General features: G+C 39.0%; 1 protein-coding gene across 1 annotated transcript in view; it reads right to left on the bottom strand.

Moving 5' to 3' along the window:
- Positions 1-457: 457 nt before the first annotated feature.
- Positions 458-19,202, bottom strand: part of LOC118925256 (olfactory receptor 13G1) — a 90,761-nt gene continuing 72,016 nt past the window's right edge. Inside the window, exons 4-7 of the mRNA XM_057490568.1 lie at positions 7,830-7,895; positions 5,532-5,727; positions 4,878-4,949; positions 458-3,124 (exon numbers count right to left, since the gene is read on the bottom strand). Coding sequence (XP_057346551.1) covers positions 1,957-2,880 — 924 coding nt within the window. The 5' untranslated portion in view covers positions 2,881-3,124; positions 4,878-4,949; positions 5,532-5,727; positions 7,830-7,895 and the 3' untranslated portion in view covers positions 458-1,956. The remainder of the gene's footprint in view (positions 3,125-4,877; positions 4,950-5,531; positions 5,728-7,829; positions 7,896-19,202) is intronic.

The raw sequence follows: 19,202 nt of genomic DNA, 5'->3' as shown, positions 1-19,202 counted from the left end.
GTTCTGTGTTACTATCTAATATCTGTACAATTCTATTTTAGTAAGAAAATACTCAAATACTTATTTTTGTGAGTGAAGGAAAGATACAGCACAGAAAATGTGTTTCCAATACTAAATTCTGTCTCTAAAAAAATATTATGTATAAGAACTATGTAAGGCTAACCATTAGTTGAACAGCTATCTTTTCTGGATTATTATTTTTATTTTAAATTTCTGTGGTGAAGTTCATTCCCTATCTCAAAATCTAAATCATGTGGCATATTTTCAGACAAAAGTTCACAAACTGATAAACAGTTAATTTTTACAGAGAACATTTAAAATGAAGTAGACTTTTAAAAATGATTTTGCCATATGAAGTTTTGCTTTTTTATTTCATGAAAAAAATAGTAAACAAATTTCAGAAATGATTATCAAAGATGGAAGGCATATTGCCTTCACCTATTGTATCACATACCTTATAGTTTAATGTGTTCATAGTTTACAATGTATCTCTGAGAAACAACTCTTTTTCGTATAACAACAACAAAAAAAACACTTTCTAAATGCTATTATCCAATATCCAGCCAGAGCTCATGTTCCTTTCATTGACATTTTAGATCTTGTAAAATGTGTTTGCCTGAAAGGGGATAAAAGTAAGAACTATTATTCTATAGGTTCACCTTTATCTTTTTATTTGTTTGTTTTTAATTTTGGGATTTAATTGTTGTTGAAGAAACCGGATAGTTTGTCATGAAGTTTCCCATAGTCTGGATTTTGTTGGATGTATATCCATGGTGTCATTTTCATCTGACTTCTGCAATTCCCATAAATTGTTTGTTAGATATAACATTTTTGATGAAATTGTCATCTGATTTTTTAGGCAAGATGACCTACACTGGTGTCTGTCTCTCTTCTGGGGCTGCCATGTGGCCATTAGAGATCACTGCCTACATTTAAGCTGTCAAGGTGGTGGTATTTTAATTCTATCTTCCGTCATTCTTTATTACCTGAAATCCTTCTTGAAAACACACACACACTTATTATACATAAGCCAATTATTTGGCAATTCTGATGTCCTGATGTGCAAATTATACTGGAAATTTAAAAAGTATTTTTTTATCTTTTACCAGTTTAATGAGTTGGTTGGCTAAAATATCTTCTATGTCATCAAAATATGTTAGGATCATTTGGAACTTCTGAATTTAAACATATTTGATGGGTTAAGTTTACTGTAATCACTGTCCATACTGATGCACCAGTTTCCACTCTGCCAGTAAAAGCATGTAAGTTGTTCACTGACTGCATTTATCATGACCTGTTCTATCACGTTCTTGTTTTCATAGGTGAGCACTAATTACCAGCTTGCATTTATACATTCTTCCCCTGACAGGTAGTTTTATGATTGCCCCAAGGATTATTTTTTCTTTTTATAGGATATAGATTTTATCTCAGTGCTGTTAGTGTTCAATGATACTGTGTGGGTGTTATTTAGAACCCCTTTGAGTGGACAGAGCTAGGGCACAACACAGTTTAAAGGTAAAATACATCATGAGTTCTTGCAGTTTTTAATCTTGAAGATTTTTCATTGTTGAAAATAATGGTTTGTGTGGAAGACTTTGTGGACTGTATCTCAGAATGACAGACATTTCTCTGCATTTAGATTATATTACATTAAATGCTTTGAAGTCATTTGGATTAATTCCAGCAAAAGACATTTAACCTTAATAAAGGTTCCAAAATGTAGTGAACTTTCTAGGAATGTTTGCATGCTACCTAGTTCAAAGTTAAGTTTCAAGTAAACTTAACACATACTATCTTTACAATAGTGGTTAAATATTTTACAGTGGAGTGAACATTCTTTCTCATAAGAGGGAACGGGAAGACTTAGGTTGGAGGTAACTATGAAAGATCAGTAAAATTTGAGATATCTAGAAGATGATTCTAGAGTAGAGAAATTGATGCTTCCTGTTGAAACCATTAATGTTTCAGAAATGCAAAGACTTTCCGAATCCCTGTCTGCATGTCCTTGTTCCTGAAACTGTACACAATTGGGTTTAATGTGGGAGTCACGAGAGTATAGAGCGCGGCTACCACCTTGTCCCTTTCAAATGTGTAACTGGAAGCAGGGCGGATATAGGTGTAGATCACAGGGAAGTAGTAGAGGGACACCACGGTCAGGTGGGCTGAGCATGTAGAGAAAGCCTTCCTCTTGCCCTCTGCTGTGCGGATGCGGAAGATGGCAGCAATGATAAAGCTGTAGGAGATGCAGGTCAGGGCAAAGTCTCCTACGGCGAGGGTGATATCAGCAACACAAACCATCACCTCGTTGATTCCCACCGGGCTGCAGGACAGAGCCAACAAAGGGGGTATCTCGCAGAAGAAGTGGTTAATGGTGTTTGGCCCACAGAAGGTCAGCCTCAGGATGAGCCCTGTGTGTACCCAGGAGTTGGTCACCGCAATAGCCATAACAATGCTAAGCAAAGCCACACACATACGGTGGTTCATAATGGCCCTGTAGCGAAGAGGGAAACAGACAGCTACAGAGCGGTCATAGGCCATGGCGGTGAAGAGAACCATCTCGGCCCCCAGGGACCATGTGAAGAAGAAGAGCTGGGTCATGCAGCCCTCGTATGAAATGGTCTTCCCTGAAGCGAGCAGGGTCTCCAGCATCTTCGGCAGGATGCTCGTTGTGCAGATGATGTCCACGACAGCCAGCGCCAACAGGAGAACGTACATGGGGGTGTGCAAGGTGGCGTTACAGATTATGGCGATGACAATGAGCATGTTGCCAAGAAAAGCCACGAGATAGATGAAGAGAAACACGAGGAAAAGAACTCCTTGGAGCTCAGGCTTTTGGGTGAAGCCCAGAATCACAAAGTCGGTGACAATGCTGTTGTTCATCTTGCTTTCATTAAATGGCAGGCATGGCAGAGAATGAACAACTAGTAATTAAAGCCCTTTCATTAGGGCCCTTTTATTAGGGAATTTAATGCAGGGAGGTATGAGAGAGAGAGCTGAGTGATTTGAGTATTTGAATCAATACAACTTTGTAGCAGAATTCCCTCTGCTGGGGCTCAGTCTTCCACACAAAAGCCTCTGTTCTCCAGATGCACACCATTTCCTGATGCATGTTTTCCATTCATGACTGCAATAAACCGAAGCCAGAGGTCGAGAAGAAAAAGATAGAAAAAGTAGATGTCTTCAAATATTTCAATATTGTCATTTTGAAATTAAGCTTATCTGAGCATAATTTACATAAATATATAGTATATATTTATATACACCCATATATGTGTATATATTTATATATCCAGTGGAAATATACTACAAACAATTACATATGTCACTAATTCTGTTAAGAACATGCTTTCTTAAAACATATGTAAGTGGGAATATCAAGAATGAGAGAAGTTGTCAGGGTTTATTGTAGCAGGAAGGCTTCAGGAGAAATTTGCCCAACAGAATATTCTGAGGCTGGATAATAATCACGGACTGTTGACTAGTGTATTGGTTTCCAAGCACTAAACAATTTAATCAAATGCCTACCTTCATATTTTTTCCTTCAGTTTCATAAGCACAGTCCAAAAATTTGGACTACTTTGCTATACTTTCATATAATGGCAAGATAATTGTGTTCAAAAATATATATAAGACTGCAGTTTCACTTCATTATAGCTGTAAGTTGGCTGTTAAAACTGTAAGCTTAAGATTTCTTATTTCCAAAAGTGGTACATATTGGACAAATATTAGGTATTAAACAGAAAAAGTTTTTTTCTTAGGCATACTCAAGAAAAAAGACAGCTGGGAAAATTTCTGAAAAGTAGCCAAGATTTTCATAAGGAAATTCTTGGTCTATTTAATTTCTCCCCAAAACTTCTCTAACATTTTGTCATCTGTTCACTTATTTATTTGTTTCTTTGAATAGATTTGTTTTTATGCACAGTCAGATTTTTAAATGAATTCATGTCTGTCAGGACTATTATGACCTGGTGAATCTAGTAAAAATGTTCAAAGTAATTGTGAATTTATTCATAAGTTTCTTTATCATTGTTCTTTGACCTTTCAGAGATCATACTGTTTCTCTAATACCTAAATAGAGGCATCATCAATAGAAAAGCTGAATCAGATGAAACATAACTAAAGTAATATAGATGATTCCAGATGAGAGGGACATAGACGCACCTGGACAAGAATCAATGGCTTTTGATTTATGAAACCTGGAGAAATAAATTTCCCTACCTATGTGGGCTGTGGCCTTTTGGGGTCAAAGGTGACATCCAAGCCATGCCTGTCTCACTTGCAGAATTTCAGTAGAAACTATGGACCACACTCTGCACACCTGTGGATTGCAGAGAACATATACCCTCGCCCTGGATCAATAGTGGACATTTAGAGCAAGGCTGTTATTGTCAATGCAGACCTTCTCCTCCCCATGAGCGGTGCCATGGTCCCCCTTTGGGTTTAGCCTCGTAACACACAGGGTCACCGCACCAAGTCCACATGGAGAATGGGACCCAACCAATGCCACACTGCTGTGAAGTGAATGAGTGGACGGGCGTTCCAAGACAAGATGCGAAAAGGAATCTCCAGGTTCCCCTCCTCCTCTCGCTAGCTCTGAACTCAGAGATAGTGGATGGGAGGTGCAGTTCTCCATCTCCTTACAAACTGAGCATTTTGGGAAATTTGGCTTTGTATTTTGGGACTGGAATCTCTCCCATACCCAGCTTCAGGACAATTGATCAGTCATAACTATAAGGACAAATAGCATTATTTACATTGATAAATAATAATTCTCTAAGATAAGTTGATGTGTTTTTTCTTCATCAAGGAAGTGTCAGTGTATATCTGACTGCCTGCATTGGTGGGTAAGATCTCATAGGCTGGAAGAGCACTACTACCTTATAGGTTCATTCCAAGAAGTTCTGATGCCAGATCTCTGATTCAGATGGAATGAACCAGACCAGGTCCTCCTAATATAATTAGAAAATTGTTCAACACTCATTATTGTAAAGATTAGTTAATATCATTTTTCCAATATCAGATATTTCAAATATTCAAAAATATTTGACTTGAATTTCAAATATCAACCATTTCATCTATATTTCCACCTCCAAATCATATCTCATTTTAAATAAAGCTCCCATGTTATTTCAGATCTTTCACATATTGTCAGGTTTTGCGTACACTTGCCATACTGGTTCGTGTTCTGCTTGAAGGCGTGTCCTAGAGAGGTCAGTGACAGTCCGTAGGTGTCAGTCCTGGGTCTCCCACTCGAGGGAATGGTAATACTGACTTCCGTTATTTTATCTCTCAGTGCATTGTTTCTTTAATGACTACATATAAATGGTAATACTAAGGTCCTAATATTGTTGTGAGGACAAAATTATATTGTAAAATAAAATAAATTTCTTCATCATTGCCACTACTCTCAAATATGTTCATCTTCATGCACAGCAGAGCACATTTTTAAAGGGCCTACCGTCTGTAAGGCAAGCTGCCAGGAGCCCACCCTAGCAGCCTCTAGAGTTGCACAATTTACTCTATGCTCTTACCTTCCTGAATGACTTCGGTCAGGCAGTTTCATTCTAGGCGACTCTCCATTAGGCAAGGTTAAGTCAGAGTTGCTTCTGGTTCAAGCTTTGTTCAGGAGAAGATTGTATTCTCTTAGCTCCTCAGCTTGAGTGCTGAGAAATAAAGATGCCATTTCTCAATTTTCTCAGGTTTTGAAGGCATGTAAAATCAGAGTGTCTAGGAAACAGAATTCAGTGTGAATGGAAATGAGGTAGTAGAGGCTAGGGAAGTGTGTAAATAATTGGGCACTAGTCATGGCCCTACCCTTGGTAGGGTAACCAACCATCTTGGTTAGCCTGGGACTGTCCTTGCTTTGCTGCTGAAATGAACTTTCCATGACTTGGACACCCTCAGGCTCAAGCAAACTGGCACAGTGTGTCAGCCTCTGATACCTAAAGCCAGTGCAATGTCTGTCTGAGAATCCCAGCCCGACATTAGCTCCCAAGCATTCTATTTTCTAAGTTTGGGAAGATGATTTTACAAATTCCACTTTGAGTTCATTGCTCTCTGTGTTCAAGAGTCTATCATAGGTTGTATAATCCAACTGGGAATCTTTTTCAGTGGGGCAGGAGAGAAATAATGAGCCCACTGGGTGAAGTCACCTGTAAACATTCAGTCAGCTGGATTCTAAGCTCTTCTTTAGTAGTGTGCTCTTGAAAACTGTCAGGAAATGGGACCTTAGGAAGGATGTATAGAAATGAGACATTGAGAAACACACCATAATGGAATCTGCTGGAAATCAAAGCACAGATTACTGGGTAATGACATGCATGCTGGAGCTAGGGGGCAGAGGTTTAAAAACTCACCTTTCTGTTTGCTACACTCTCTCTTTGGAGACCATTGCCTGCTCCTCTGCGATTTGCCTAAAGGAATCTTCAGAACCAGGCTATGTATCTACCTCTTCCTGGAAGTACTCTGAGATTTGACCAATTTAACTAGAATCTCCTCTACTCACTTTTATCTCAGGACTCCAGTAGTGAGTAAACTATTTTTATGGGAACTCATTATTTTGAAATCATATAATTTTACATGTCTGATTTCTATCATTCTAATTAGAAAGCCAGTGCTTGAAAGTTGAAATATTTTACATTACTCTTTTGTTTCCTGCTCCACCCTCTTATCTAAACTATACATACATACTAGAATCCTCAACATAATTTAAGTTCACTTTCCTTTAACCAAGAAACATACATCACTATACAAGTTTTTTAGTTAAATAAATTTTATAAATGTGGTAAACAGACACACCTTCAAGTTTTTCTATTTTAACCATTTTCAAGTATACAGCTCAGTATTAAGTATACTCGCCCTGTTGTACAATGTACAGAACATTTTTATCTTGTAAAAATGAAACACTCTACCATTAATTAAAGAGCTCCCATTTCTCTCTGCCCTCAGTCCCTGGCAACCAGCTTTCTACTTTGTTTCCATGAGTCTGGCTATTCTAGATACCTCCTGTGAGAGGGATGATGCAGTACCGGTCTGTTTGTGACTGGGTCATTTCACTTGGCTAATGCCCTCAAGGAGGCTCATCTGTTTTGTAGCTGTGTCAGAAAATCCTTCTTCTAAAAGGCAGAATAATATTCCACTCTGGATAGATACCTTATTTTGTGAACTTATTCATCTGTTGATGTACATTTGGTTTTCTTCCACCTTTTCTCTATCATGAATAATGCTATCAATATGGGTCCCTGCTTTCAATTCTTTTGGACATATTCCTGGAAGTAGAATTGCTGTAAAATAATTTGGAATATCTAATAAATGCAGGTATTTTTGATGCATTTAAAGAAAAGAAGAGTCCATGTCAGATTCTCATGTATATTCTTAATATGCATATCACTCAAGACTATACTGCTGGAAGTGTTTGAACCAGCTTACAGCATCTTGTTACAGGAAGTTTTGAAAGTTTATTTTAAAACATTTTGCTAAGTAAACCTCAATGCTAATTGAAGAAAGGGTACATTCTAAAAAAAATTCCCAAACACATTGAGTATTCCTACCACTTTGGTAACAGTATACTAACTTAAGTTTAGTTCACTTTGTTCTGAACTCCAATTTGTGCATATTTGATATGAAAGAAAAAAATTAAGACAAGCAGACAATAGAAGCATATGTATCCCTTGTTTGGAATGAATTAAAAATCCTTGGATGGATTTTCTCTTGCCATGTGCCTAAAAGAATAATTAAAGAGGTTGCTAAAGAAGTCTATAGAGATTTCTAGCAAAGTCATAATTTCATCATCACAGTAAAAATTTGACAGAATGTCCACAAATACTCACTCTAGTTCTTTGCAGGGTATCTTCATGTTCAAACAGTGACCTGTGTTAAATCACTAGAAAAAAACCCTGAAAATGAAGATAATAGCCCTCATCAGTTGCTGTCAACAGACTTTTTTTCTACTTGCTTAAGTATTGGTTCCATCATACTTAAGATCAATTAATATAACATTTCCTGACTCAAGAATAAGGGACCCCAGGGAATAGCATCTCAGAGTGAGTTCCTGACAGTTAGGATAAAATGGATCTCAGAGGAAAAATTAAAACAGCCCTGTACTGATTATTAATTAAGTGTGGAATGACTTGGCTTTTCTTTAACATTGTTTCTCTGTAAAACCAAATGGTATCCCAAGGTAATATCTTCATGCAGCACAAATCTGAGCCATGAGGGATACTGGGAATATCTTATAGAGATAAAGGGAAATTCAAATAAAATATGGTTGGGCATTGTTATAAAATCAATTATATTTACTTGGAAGGTCACTTCTCTCTCAATAAAAAGTAAACCAAGGAAAGAGTGGCAGGAAATGGATTGGAAGAGGAAGGTTCAAACAAATATTGCAGAAGTTTATTTAGCCCCGTACACTGTGAAAAAGAGGGTTTTTACAAATAAACTGGAATGGCATTTGGTTTTCAGTAAATGAATAGAACAAACTCTTCAATAATTTTCTGAATTAAAATTAATCATTTGGAAATCTGTAATGTTCATTCTTTTGGCATTATTTATGCATATTCAGATACAATGCAACTCGTGTGTGATGTACTCACAACAAAATAACATCTCTCTTGCTGAATACTATCACACTTTGAAATATCCATTTGAAATATCACACTTTGAAAAAACACAAAATTTCATATTAATTACACCGGTTTCTTTTCTCTATGTGTTACCTCAGAGGAAAAATACATGAGTGGATATCAGATCATTTTAACAGTTTTATTCAACTGCCAGACAATGATCTACATGCTTACTTAACATTTATAATAAACACAATATTCCTATTTATTAGTTACATATATCAGATTATCAAAAAGAAAGCAAGACATGAGCAGACTTACATATAATACTAGTCACATGGTTAAGTAGAAAAACTAGTTAGAACTTAAAGAATGTTTTCTGTTGAGCCAGTGGACATAATCTACTTTGTTTCAGTAATATTTCAAAAAGTAAGATGAACTACATCTTTCCATAATGATAAAAATTGTCATCAATATATCATTTTAAATAAATGCTTTGAAAGAATACTATATAATAGTTCTAGGTGCCATGATTGACTGGGCAATTAATGAAGAGGATCTAAAATGAAAAAAAGAAAAAAAACCCTAAAACATGTGAGCCATTCATTGTCTCTTGACTCTACACCCACTCCTGTGCACTCTGCTCTGGTATGCTGAGCTGAGCTGACCCTGCAGCCATACTGCTGCTGGCTAACTGACACCGTTTAACACTGTCATCAGGGGTGATAGAGGGAGATTGTAGGGCTAAAGGACACTGCTTGTTTGCATTCCCTGGTATATCTCTCTGATGGAAGTTCCACCAATTCTATTATTTTGACTTGATTTAAATTACCATGCCATGGTTTGGGCATTTTTCCTCTTCTGCTTTTAGGTCACTTGAGTCAAATCTAAAACTAAACTACTGTGTGCACAAATCATGTGTTTTATGACATGTTTGTTACAGAAGTGTCTGTCATTGTAAAACCATCCTCTTGAAATAAAACATGATGGTGTGAGAAGTGAGGCAGAAATCTCCCAAAATCATATATAACACAAAAATACAGTAAATACAACTAATCCTGAAAGAGTGACCAGAAAGAAACTTCAACAGACGGCTTATATCCGGGTAAAGGAGAAGACCTCATGGAAAAGGGTAAAGTAGCAAAGCCGCCATCTGGTGGAACCCAAGCCCTCCCCCACCCCACCTCACTGGTGGGAGGAAGAGAAACATAGCGGGGAGGGAGTATAGCCCAGGACTGCTAAATACCCAGCCCTGGAGATATGCTCCAGGAGCCTGAACCCACATTACATGGTGCTCTGGAGATTCCAGGGGTTGGAAAGCAAGGACTGGTGGAATAGTCAGAGACTGAGATTCCAGCCACTTGTGGAGAACAGGTACCCACAACTGGCCACTCTGAGACAAAAGAAATGTGGGCACTTTGAAAGACTTCCCAACAGGGAGAGGGTTGTTAAAGGGGAAAGGATTACACAGAGGGTGAAGTATTCTTAGCTGCATCAAAAGCATAAGGGAATGGGAGGGCAGTGTCAGAGAAGGAAAGGAAGAGGAGGGTCCAGGTGTTCCCTGATGGGAAGTTGTTGAGGCAGAGGAGCTGGAGGTGACTAAGTAGGAGGGGGCCACCCTGTAAGATTGGTTTGGGGAGCATATCTGGCTTCCTGTGGTTGGTCCTGAAATGAAAATGGAGCTAAATTTTGGAAACTGGTAGTTATTGACCGAGTCCTGGCCCTGCTGCTGATGCTGCAGGGGCTGTGGTCTGACTCCTGGGGCTGGTTGCTTTGGAGGTCGGAGTCAGAACTCCTTTGTCATCTGTGGTCTGGCCACTGTCTGTTTTTGGATAAAGCAAGATTCACAACATGTATGAGCCTGGAAATTCAACCTCACATTAATTGAAGAAGGCGGATCTCCTGAACCCTGCATATCTTTCAGTGAAGCTTTCTTCTCTTCACTGCTCTGCTCAGGACATCAGTCACTTTGCTCCATCTCCCCTGATCAGGGAGTCACTGGAGTCCCTCTCCTATGTCCTTTGCCACACAGCAACCTTATTTTCCCTGAATTTATCCCATAGATTTCTATCACTTTGTGACAATTTTGTCTGTTTATCATTTTTTATTACAACTCTTCATGGGTTAGCCATCAGAGACTGTCCTAAGCACTAGATTAGGAGCTTAAATTGTGCTATAATAACAAGTTCCCTTTCTCATTCTGTGGCTTCCAATTTTCAAAGTTACTGCATTAACCAATAATTGTGATGATTTTGACTTTCATAAACTTTCTCTTAATTTAGTTATGACAGTGAGAGTCAAACTCAATGCAGTTTTATTTCACATTTTAACACATATTTTACATTGTACAGATATATTTATATAGTGATTTAGCCACCAGTGATTCATAAGCCATTTTTGGGAGCATATGCTTTCTTAAACTTTACAAATTCCTACTCTAAATTTATCCCTTAAAAATCATACTCTTGCTAGAGGGGCAGAAGATGGCGGCGTGAGTAGAGCAGCAGAAATTTCCTCCCAAAACCACATATATCTATGAAAATATAACAAAGACAACCCTTCCTAGAATAAAGACCAGATGACACAGGACAATATCCAGACCACATCCACACCTGAGAGAACCCAGTGCCTCATGAAGGGGGTAAGATACAAGCCCCGGCCCGGCGGGAGCCGAGCGCCCATCCCCCCAGCTCCCGCGGGAGAAGAATAGGCAGAGCGGGAGGGAGACGGAGCCCAGGACTGCCAAACACCCAGCCCCAGCCATCCGGGCTAGAGTGCAGAGCCCTGGATACTAGGAAAAAAGGGCAGCAAGAACAGTGAGCAGGCACCGGAGGCTGGGCGCCGGAGGAGATAAGAAAAGCGAGCGACCAATTTTTTTTTTCTTTTATGCTGTTTTGCTTTGGAGAGCACTTTTTGGAAGTCTTAAAGGGATAGGGACCCCAATACTAGGGAAACAGGGCAGCAAGACCAGTGAGCAGAGGCCTGAGGCTGGCACCGGAGAATAAAGAAAAACGAGCGACCACCTTTTTTTTTTAATTAAAAAAATTTTTTCTTTTTTTTTGGTGGGTGCTTTTTGGAAGTCTTAAAGGGGCAGGGCGGGTCACCTAATCCAGAGGTAGGGAATCTGGGGATCTCTGGGCACCCTAACCCCTGGGCTTCAGGAAGCAGAGAGGCCCCTTACAGAGATAAATAGATTCCCAGCAGCTCATGCTCCAACGGGACTCCACCATTTTGGAGTAGCTGCCCGAGCCAGGCCACGCCCACAGCAACAGCGGAGATTAACTCCATACCAACCGGGCAGGAAGCACAAACCCTGTCTGTGCGCAGCTGCACAGCAGAAGCCACTAGAGGTCACTGTTCTCCCAGGAGAGGAGGGCCACAAACCAACAAGAAAGGAAGTCCTTCCAGCCGTCACTCGTCCCAGCTCTGCAAACTATTCCTATCACCATGAAAAGGCAAAGCTACAGGCAGACAAAGATCACAGAGACAACACCAGAGAAGGAGACAGACCTAACCAGTCTTCCTGAAAAAGAATTCAAAATAAGAATCATAAACATGCTGACAGAGATGCAGAGAAATAAGCAAGAGAAATGGGATGAAGTCCGGAGGGAGATCACAGATGCCAGAAAGGAGATTGCAGAAATGAAACAAACTCTGGAAGGGTTTGTAAGCAGAATGGATAGAATGCAAGAGGCCATTGATGGAATTGAAATCAGAGAACAGGAACGCATAGAAGCTGACATAGAGAGAGACAAAAGGATCTCCAGGAATGAAACACTATTAAGAGAACTGTGTGACCAATCCAAAAGGAACAATATCCGTATTATAGGGGTCCCAGTAGAAGAAGAGAGAGGAAAAGAGATGGAAAGTATCTTAGAAGAAATAATTGCTGAAAACTTCCCCAAACTGGGGGAGGAAATAATCGAACAGACCACGGAAATACACAGAACCCCCAACAGAAAGGATCCAAGGAGGACAACACCAAGACACATAATAATTAAAATGGCAAAGATCAAGGACAAGGAAAGAGTTTAAAAGGCAGCTAGAGAGAAAAAGCTAACCTATAAAGGGAAACCCATCAGGCAAACATCAGACTTCTCGACAGAAACCGTTCAGGACAGAAGAGAATGGCATGATATATTTAATACAATGAAACAGAAGGGCCTTGAACCAAGGATACAGTATCCAGCACGACTATCATTCAAATATGACGGTGGGATTAAACAATTCCCAGACAAACAAAAGCTGAGGGAATTTGCTTCCCACAAACCACCTCTACAGAACATCTTACAGGGACTGCTCTAGATCGGAGCACTCCTAGAAAGAGCACAGCACAAAACACCCAACATATGAAGAATCGAGGAGGAGCAATAAGAAGGGAGAGAAGAAAAGAATCTCCAGACAGTGTATATAACAGCTCAATAAGTGAGCTAAGTTAGGCAGTAAGATACTAAACAGGCTAACCTTAAACCTTTGGTAACCACAAATTTAAAGCCTGTAATGGCAATAAGTGCATATCTTTCAATAGTCACCCTAAATGTTAATGGGCTGAATGCACCAATCAAAAGACATAGAGTAATAGAATGGATAAAAAAGCAAGATCAATCTATATGCTGCTTACAAGAAACTCACCTCAAACCCAAAGACATGTACAGACTAAGTGTCAAGGGATGGAGAAACATATTTCAAGCAAACAACAGCGAGAAGAAAGCAGGGGTTGCAGTACTAATATCAGACAAAATAGACTTCAAAACAAAGAAAGTAACAAGAGATAAAGAAGGACACTACATAATGATAAAGGGCTCAGTCCAACAAGAGGATATAACCATTCTAAATATATATGCACCCAACACAGGAGCACCAGTGTATGTGAAACAAATACTAACAGAACTAAAGGGAGAAATAGACTGCAATGCATTCATTCTAGGAGACTTCAACACACCAATCAGCCCAAAGCATAGATCCACTGGGCAGAAAATAAGTAAGGACACGGAAGCACTGAAGAACACAGTAGAGCAGATGGACCTAATAGACATCTATAGAACTCTACATCCAAAAGCAACAGGATATACATTCTTCGCAAGTGCACATGGAACATTCTCCAGAATAGACCACATACTAGGCCACAAAAACAGCATCAGAAAATTCCAAAACATTGAAATCCTACCAACCAACTTTTCAGACCACAAAGGCATAAAACTAGAAATAAACTGTACAAAGAAAGCAAAGAGGCTCACAAACACATGGAGGCTTAACAACACGCTCCTAAATAATCAATGGATCAATCACCAAATCAAAATGGGGATCCAGCAATATATGGAAACAAATGAAAACAACAACACTAAGCCCCAACTTCTGTGGGACACAGCAAAAGCAGTCTTAAGAGGAAAGTATATAGCAATCCAAGCACACTTAAAAAAGGAAGAACAATCCCAAATGAATGGTCTAATGTCACAATTATTGAAATTGGGAACAGAAGAACAAATGAGGCCTAAGGTCAGCAGAAGGAGGGACATAAAAAAGATCAGAGAAGAAATAAATAAAATTGAGAAGAATAAAACAACAGCAAAAATCAATGACACCAAGAGCTGGTTCTTCGAGAAAATAAACAAAACAGATAAGCTTCTGGCCAGACTTATTAAGAAGAAAAGAGAGTCAAGACAAATCAACAGTATCAGAAACGAGGAAGGAAAAATCACGACAGACCCCACAGAAATACAAAGAATTATTAGAGAATACTATGAAAACTTATATGCTAACAAGCTGGGAAACCTAGGAGAAATGGACAACTTTCTAGAAAAATACAACCTTCCGAGTCTGACACAGAAAGAAACAGAAAATCTAAACCAACCAATTACCAGCAACGAAATTGAAGCAGTAATCAAAAAACTACCAAAGAACAAAACCCCCGGGCAAGATGGATTTACCTCGGAATTTTATCAGACATACAGGGAAGACATAATACCCATACTCCTTAGAGTTTTCCAAAAAATAGAGGAGGAGGGGATACTCCCAAACTCATTCTATGAAGCTAACATCACCCTAATACCAAAACCAGGCAAAGACCCCACCAAAAAAGAAAACTACAGACCAATATCCCTGATGAACTTACATTCAAAAATACTCAACAAAATATTAGCAAACCGAATTCAAAAATACATCAAAAGGATCATACACCATGACCAAGTAGGATTCATCCCAGGGATGCAAGGATGGTACAACATTCAAAAGTCCATCAACAACATCCACCACATCAACAAAAACCACATGATCATCTCCATAGATGCTGAAAAAGCATTTGACAAAGTTCAACATCCATTCATGATAAAAATTCTCAGCAAAATGGGAATAGAGGGCAAGTACCTCAACATAATAAAGGCCATCTATGATAAACCCACAGCCAACATTATATTGAACAGCGAGAAGCTGAAAGCATTTCCTCTGAGATCGGGAACTAGACAGGGATGCCCACTCTCTCCACTGTTATTTAACATAGTACTGGAGGTCTTGGCCATGGCAATCAGACAAAACAAAGAAATACAAGGAATCCAGATTGGCAAAGAAGAAGTTAAACTGTCAGTATTTGCATATGACATGATACTGTACATAAAAATCCCTAAAGACTCCACCCCAGAACTACTAGAACTGATATCGGAATACAGCAAAGATGCAGGATACAAAATCAACACACACAAATCTGTGCCTTTCCTATACACTAACAATGAACCAACAGAAAGAGAAATCAGGAAAACAACTCCATTCACAATTGCATCAAAAAAAATAAAATACCTAGGAGTAAAACTAACCAAGGAAGTGAAAGACCTATACTCTGAAATCTACAAGTCGCTCATAAGAGAAATTAAAGGGGACACTAACAGATGGAAACTCATCCCATCCTCGTGGCTAGGAAGAATTAATATCGTCAAAATGGCCATCCTGCCCAAAGCAATATACAGATTTGATGCAATCCCTATGAAACTACCAGCAACATTCTTCAATTAACTGGAACAAATAATTCAAAAATTCATATGGAAACACCAAAGACCCCGAATAGCCAAAGCAATCCTGAGAAAGAAGAATAAACTAGAGGGGATCTCACTCCCCAACTGCAAGCTCTACTATAAAGCCATAGTAATCAAGACAATTTGGTACTGGCACAAGAACAGAGCCACAGACCAATGGAACAGACTAGAGAATCCAGACATTAACCCAGACATATATGGTCAATTAATATTTGATAAAGGAGCCATGGACATACAATGGCGAAATGACAGTCTCTTCAACAGATGGTGCTGGCAAAACTGGACAGCTACATGTAGGAGAATGAAACTGGACCATTGTCTAACCCCATATACAAAAGTAAACTCAAAATGGATCAAAGACCTGAATGTAAGTCATGAAACCATTAAACTCTTGGAAGAAAACATAGGCAAAAACCTCTTAGACATAAACATGAGTGACCTCTTCTTGAACATATCTCCCTGGGCAAGGAAAACAATAGCAAAAATGAACAAGTGGGACTATATTAAGCTGAAAAGCTTCTGTACAGCAAAAGACACCATCAATAGAACAAAAAGGAACCCTACAGTATGGGAGAATATCTTTGAAAATGACACATCCGATAAAGGCTTGATGTCCAGAATAAATAAAGAGCTCACACGCCTCAACAAACAAAAAACAAATAACCCAATTAAAAAATGGACAGAGGAACTGAACAGACAGTTCTCCAAAAAAGAAATACAGATGGCCAACAGACACATGAGAAGATGCTCCACATCGCTAATTATCAGAGAAATGCAAATTAAAACTACAATGAGGTATCACCTCACACCAATAAGGATGGCTGCCATCCAAAAGACAAACAACAACAAATGTTGGCGAGGCTGTGGAGAAAGGGGAACCCTCCTACACTGCTGATGGGAATGTAAGTTAGTTCAACCATTGTGGAAAGCAGTATGGAGGTACATCAAAATGCTCAAAACTGGCCTACCATTTGACCCAGGAATTGCACTCCTAGGAATTTACCCTAAGAATGCAGCAATCAAGTATGAGAAAGATCAGTGCACCCTATGTTTATCGCAGCACTATTTACAACAGCCAAGAATTGGAAGCAACCTAAATGTCCATCGATAGATGAATGGAAAAAGAAGATGTAGTACATATACACAGTGGTATACTACTCAGCCATAAGAAAAGGGCAAATCCAACCATTTGCAGCAACATGGATGGATCTGGAGGGTATTATGCTCAGTGAAACAAGCCAAGCAGAGAAAGAGAAATACCAAATGATTTCACTTATCTGTGGAATATAAGAACAAAGGAAAAACTGAAGGAACAAAACAGCAGCAGAATCACAGAACTCAAGAATGGACTAACAGGTACCAAAGGGAAAGGGACTGGGGAGGATGGGTGGGTAAGGAGGGATAAGGGGGGGGAAGTAGGGGGGTATTAAGATTAGCAGGCATGGGGGTGTAGGAGAAAAGGGAGGGCTGTACAACAAAGAGAAGTCAAGTAGGGATGCTACAACATTTTGCTATGCTGATGGACAGTGACTGTAAACGGGTTTATAGGGGGGACCTGGTATAGGGGAGAGCCTAGTAAACATAATATTCGTCATGTAAGTGTAGATTAGTGATACCAAAAAAAAAAAAAAAAGCAGGCAGTTCCTGTGTGGTAACCTCCAATGAGTTCTACACAAGAGTATAAAGGGCATATAAAAGTGTAGGCAAAAGGTCTGTTTGTGTTTATACAGAGGATCAAAGTCTAATTGGGCTACCCCGAAAATGAACTAAGATATGATATGAAAAAGAACTTCCAACATCAGCACTCTCTGGAAGACTCATGCCAGAAGATGATCATCAAAAAACCCCAACAAAGATCCACCCACTGCTACAGCTTTAGATGCACTCATCCCACCAGCTCCTGGACTTGCCATGGGAATGAGGAAGGAAATATCTAAGCTGGCCTGTGCATACAGTAAAACAACAAATTTGACTGGATCTATACTGTTGGAACTCAATCAAGAATTAGGAGAAGTGTAAATTGTAGCGCTCCAAAATCTTGCAACTACAGACTATTTACTGTTAAAAGAACATAAGGGATGTGAACATTCCCCAGGAATGAGTTGTTTTAATTTGTCTGATTTCTCTCAGACTGTTCAAGTTCAGTTGGACAATATCCACCATATGATAGATAAGTTTTCACAAATGCCTAAGGTGCCTAACTGGTTTTCTTGGTTTCACTGGAGATGGCTGGTAATTACAGGTATGCTTTGGTTATGTAACTATACTCCTATTATGTAAATGTGTGTGTGCAATTTAAGTAGTAGCTTAAAACCTATACATGCTGAAGTTATGTAAAGGAGATATGTCAAAGAAATAATCAATCTTCCCATGTTTTCTGCCGCCTGCTACTTCTATAGCTTTTCTTCTTCCTTCCTAATTACAACCCTTAAATTGAATTCGTGCCTCATATCAAATTTACCGAGTATCATAATTCTTCCAAGTGGTAAAGATACCTCAAGACAAATGCTGGGCATAGAAGCCACAGGGCATAAATATGCAAAGAAATAAAAAGCTAACCTTTTCAAACAATAAGGCTTCTGTTTCACTTACCAACTTTACATTTCCCTGTATGGCCCCGGAAGATGACTGGTTAGCAGAGACGGGAAAGATTCCTCAAGGGAGGAACAACCTAAGACAGGCACAGTCGCAGGGGGGCCATCAGGTGAGAAATTGGGGATCAACAGAGGTGAGGCTTAGAACCTCACCCCCCCGTTCTGAGAGAAATCTTCTTCATACATGGATGTTTTATTGCCCTTGTCTAGCTTGGATTAACACATAGTCTACAGGCACACTCTTGATCATCTACATTTGCTCTCTTACAACACTAAACTATGTTTTCTACCTTTATCTTGTATCTACCTACCACTTCAGCATTTTATTAAAAATAATAATAATAAAGAGAGAAATGTGGTATCCACATATAAATCAAGTATAAAAATCAAATGAGTATTCAAATTTGAACTGACTGTTTATAGTCAATAATGCATGAGCAAAACCAAAGGTTTCTGTGATGGCTGCCCATGTACTGTTCCCCATGTAAGAACTTATTCACTATGTAAGAATTTGTTCTCCATGTAAGAACTTGTTTGTTATGCCTCAGAAGATTGGAGACTGACGAAAATTAGGCTTGGGGTGGATTAATGATTGTGCATTGAGCATTGGCTCCCCTATACAGAATTTTATTGTTGTTAACAACCATTTGATCAATAAATATGAGAGATGCCCTCACACAAAAAAAAAGTATGCACTTCCAATGGTAAAATAATAAGTAACCGGGATGTAATGAATATAGTCAAGATATTGTAACAGCTTGGTATGGTGATAGCTGGTACCTAGAATTGTCATGTATATAAATGTTGAATCACTATGTTGTACACCTGAAACTAATGAACTAATGTAATGTAATACTGTGTGTCAACTACCCTTCAATAAAAAAATAATTATCTACAAAAAAAAAAAGTCATACTCTTGCCAGTCGAATTCATCTCGATGGATTGGCTAAAATGCCTACAGAAAACAAGGCGTGGAGGACCTGCACCTTTTCAGGAGGCTGCAATTACGTCCCCTGAGGATG

The sequence above is a fragment of the Manis pentadactyla genome, chromosome 13 (assembly GCF_030020395.1).
Source record: "Manis pentadactyla isolate mManPen7 chromosome 13, mManPen7.hap1, whole genome shotgun sequence".
NCBI classification, from domain to species: Eukaryota; Metazoa; Chordata; class Mammalia; order Pholidota; family Manidae; genus Manis; species Manis pentadactyla.
This window is presented reverse-complemented; position numbering and strand designations above follow the sequence as displayed.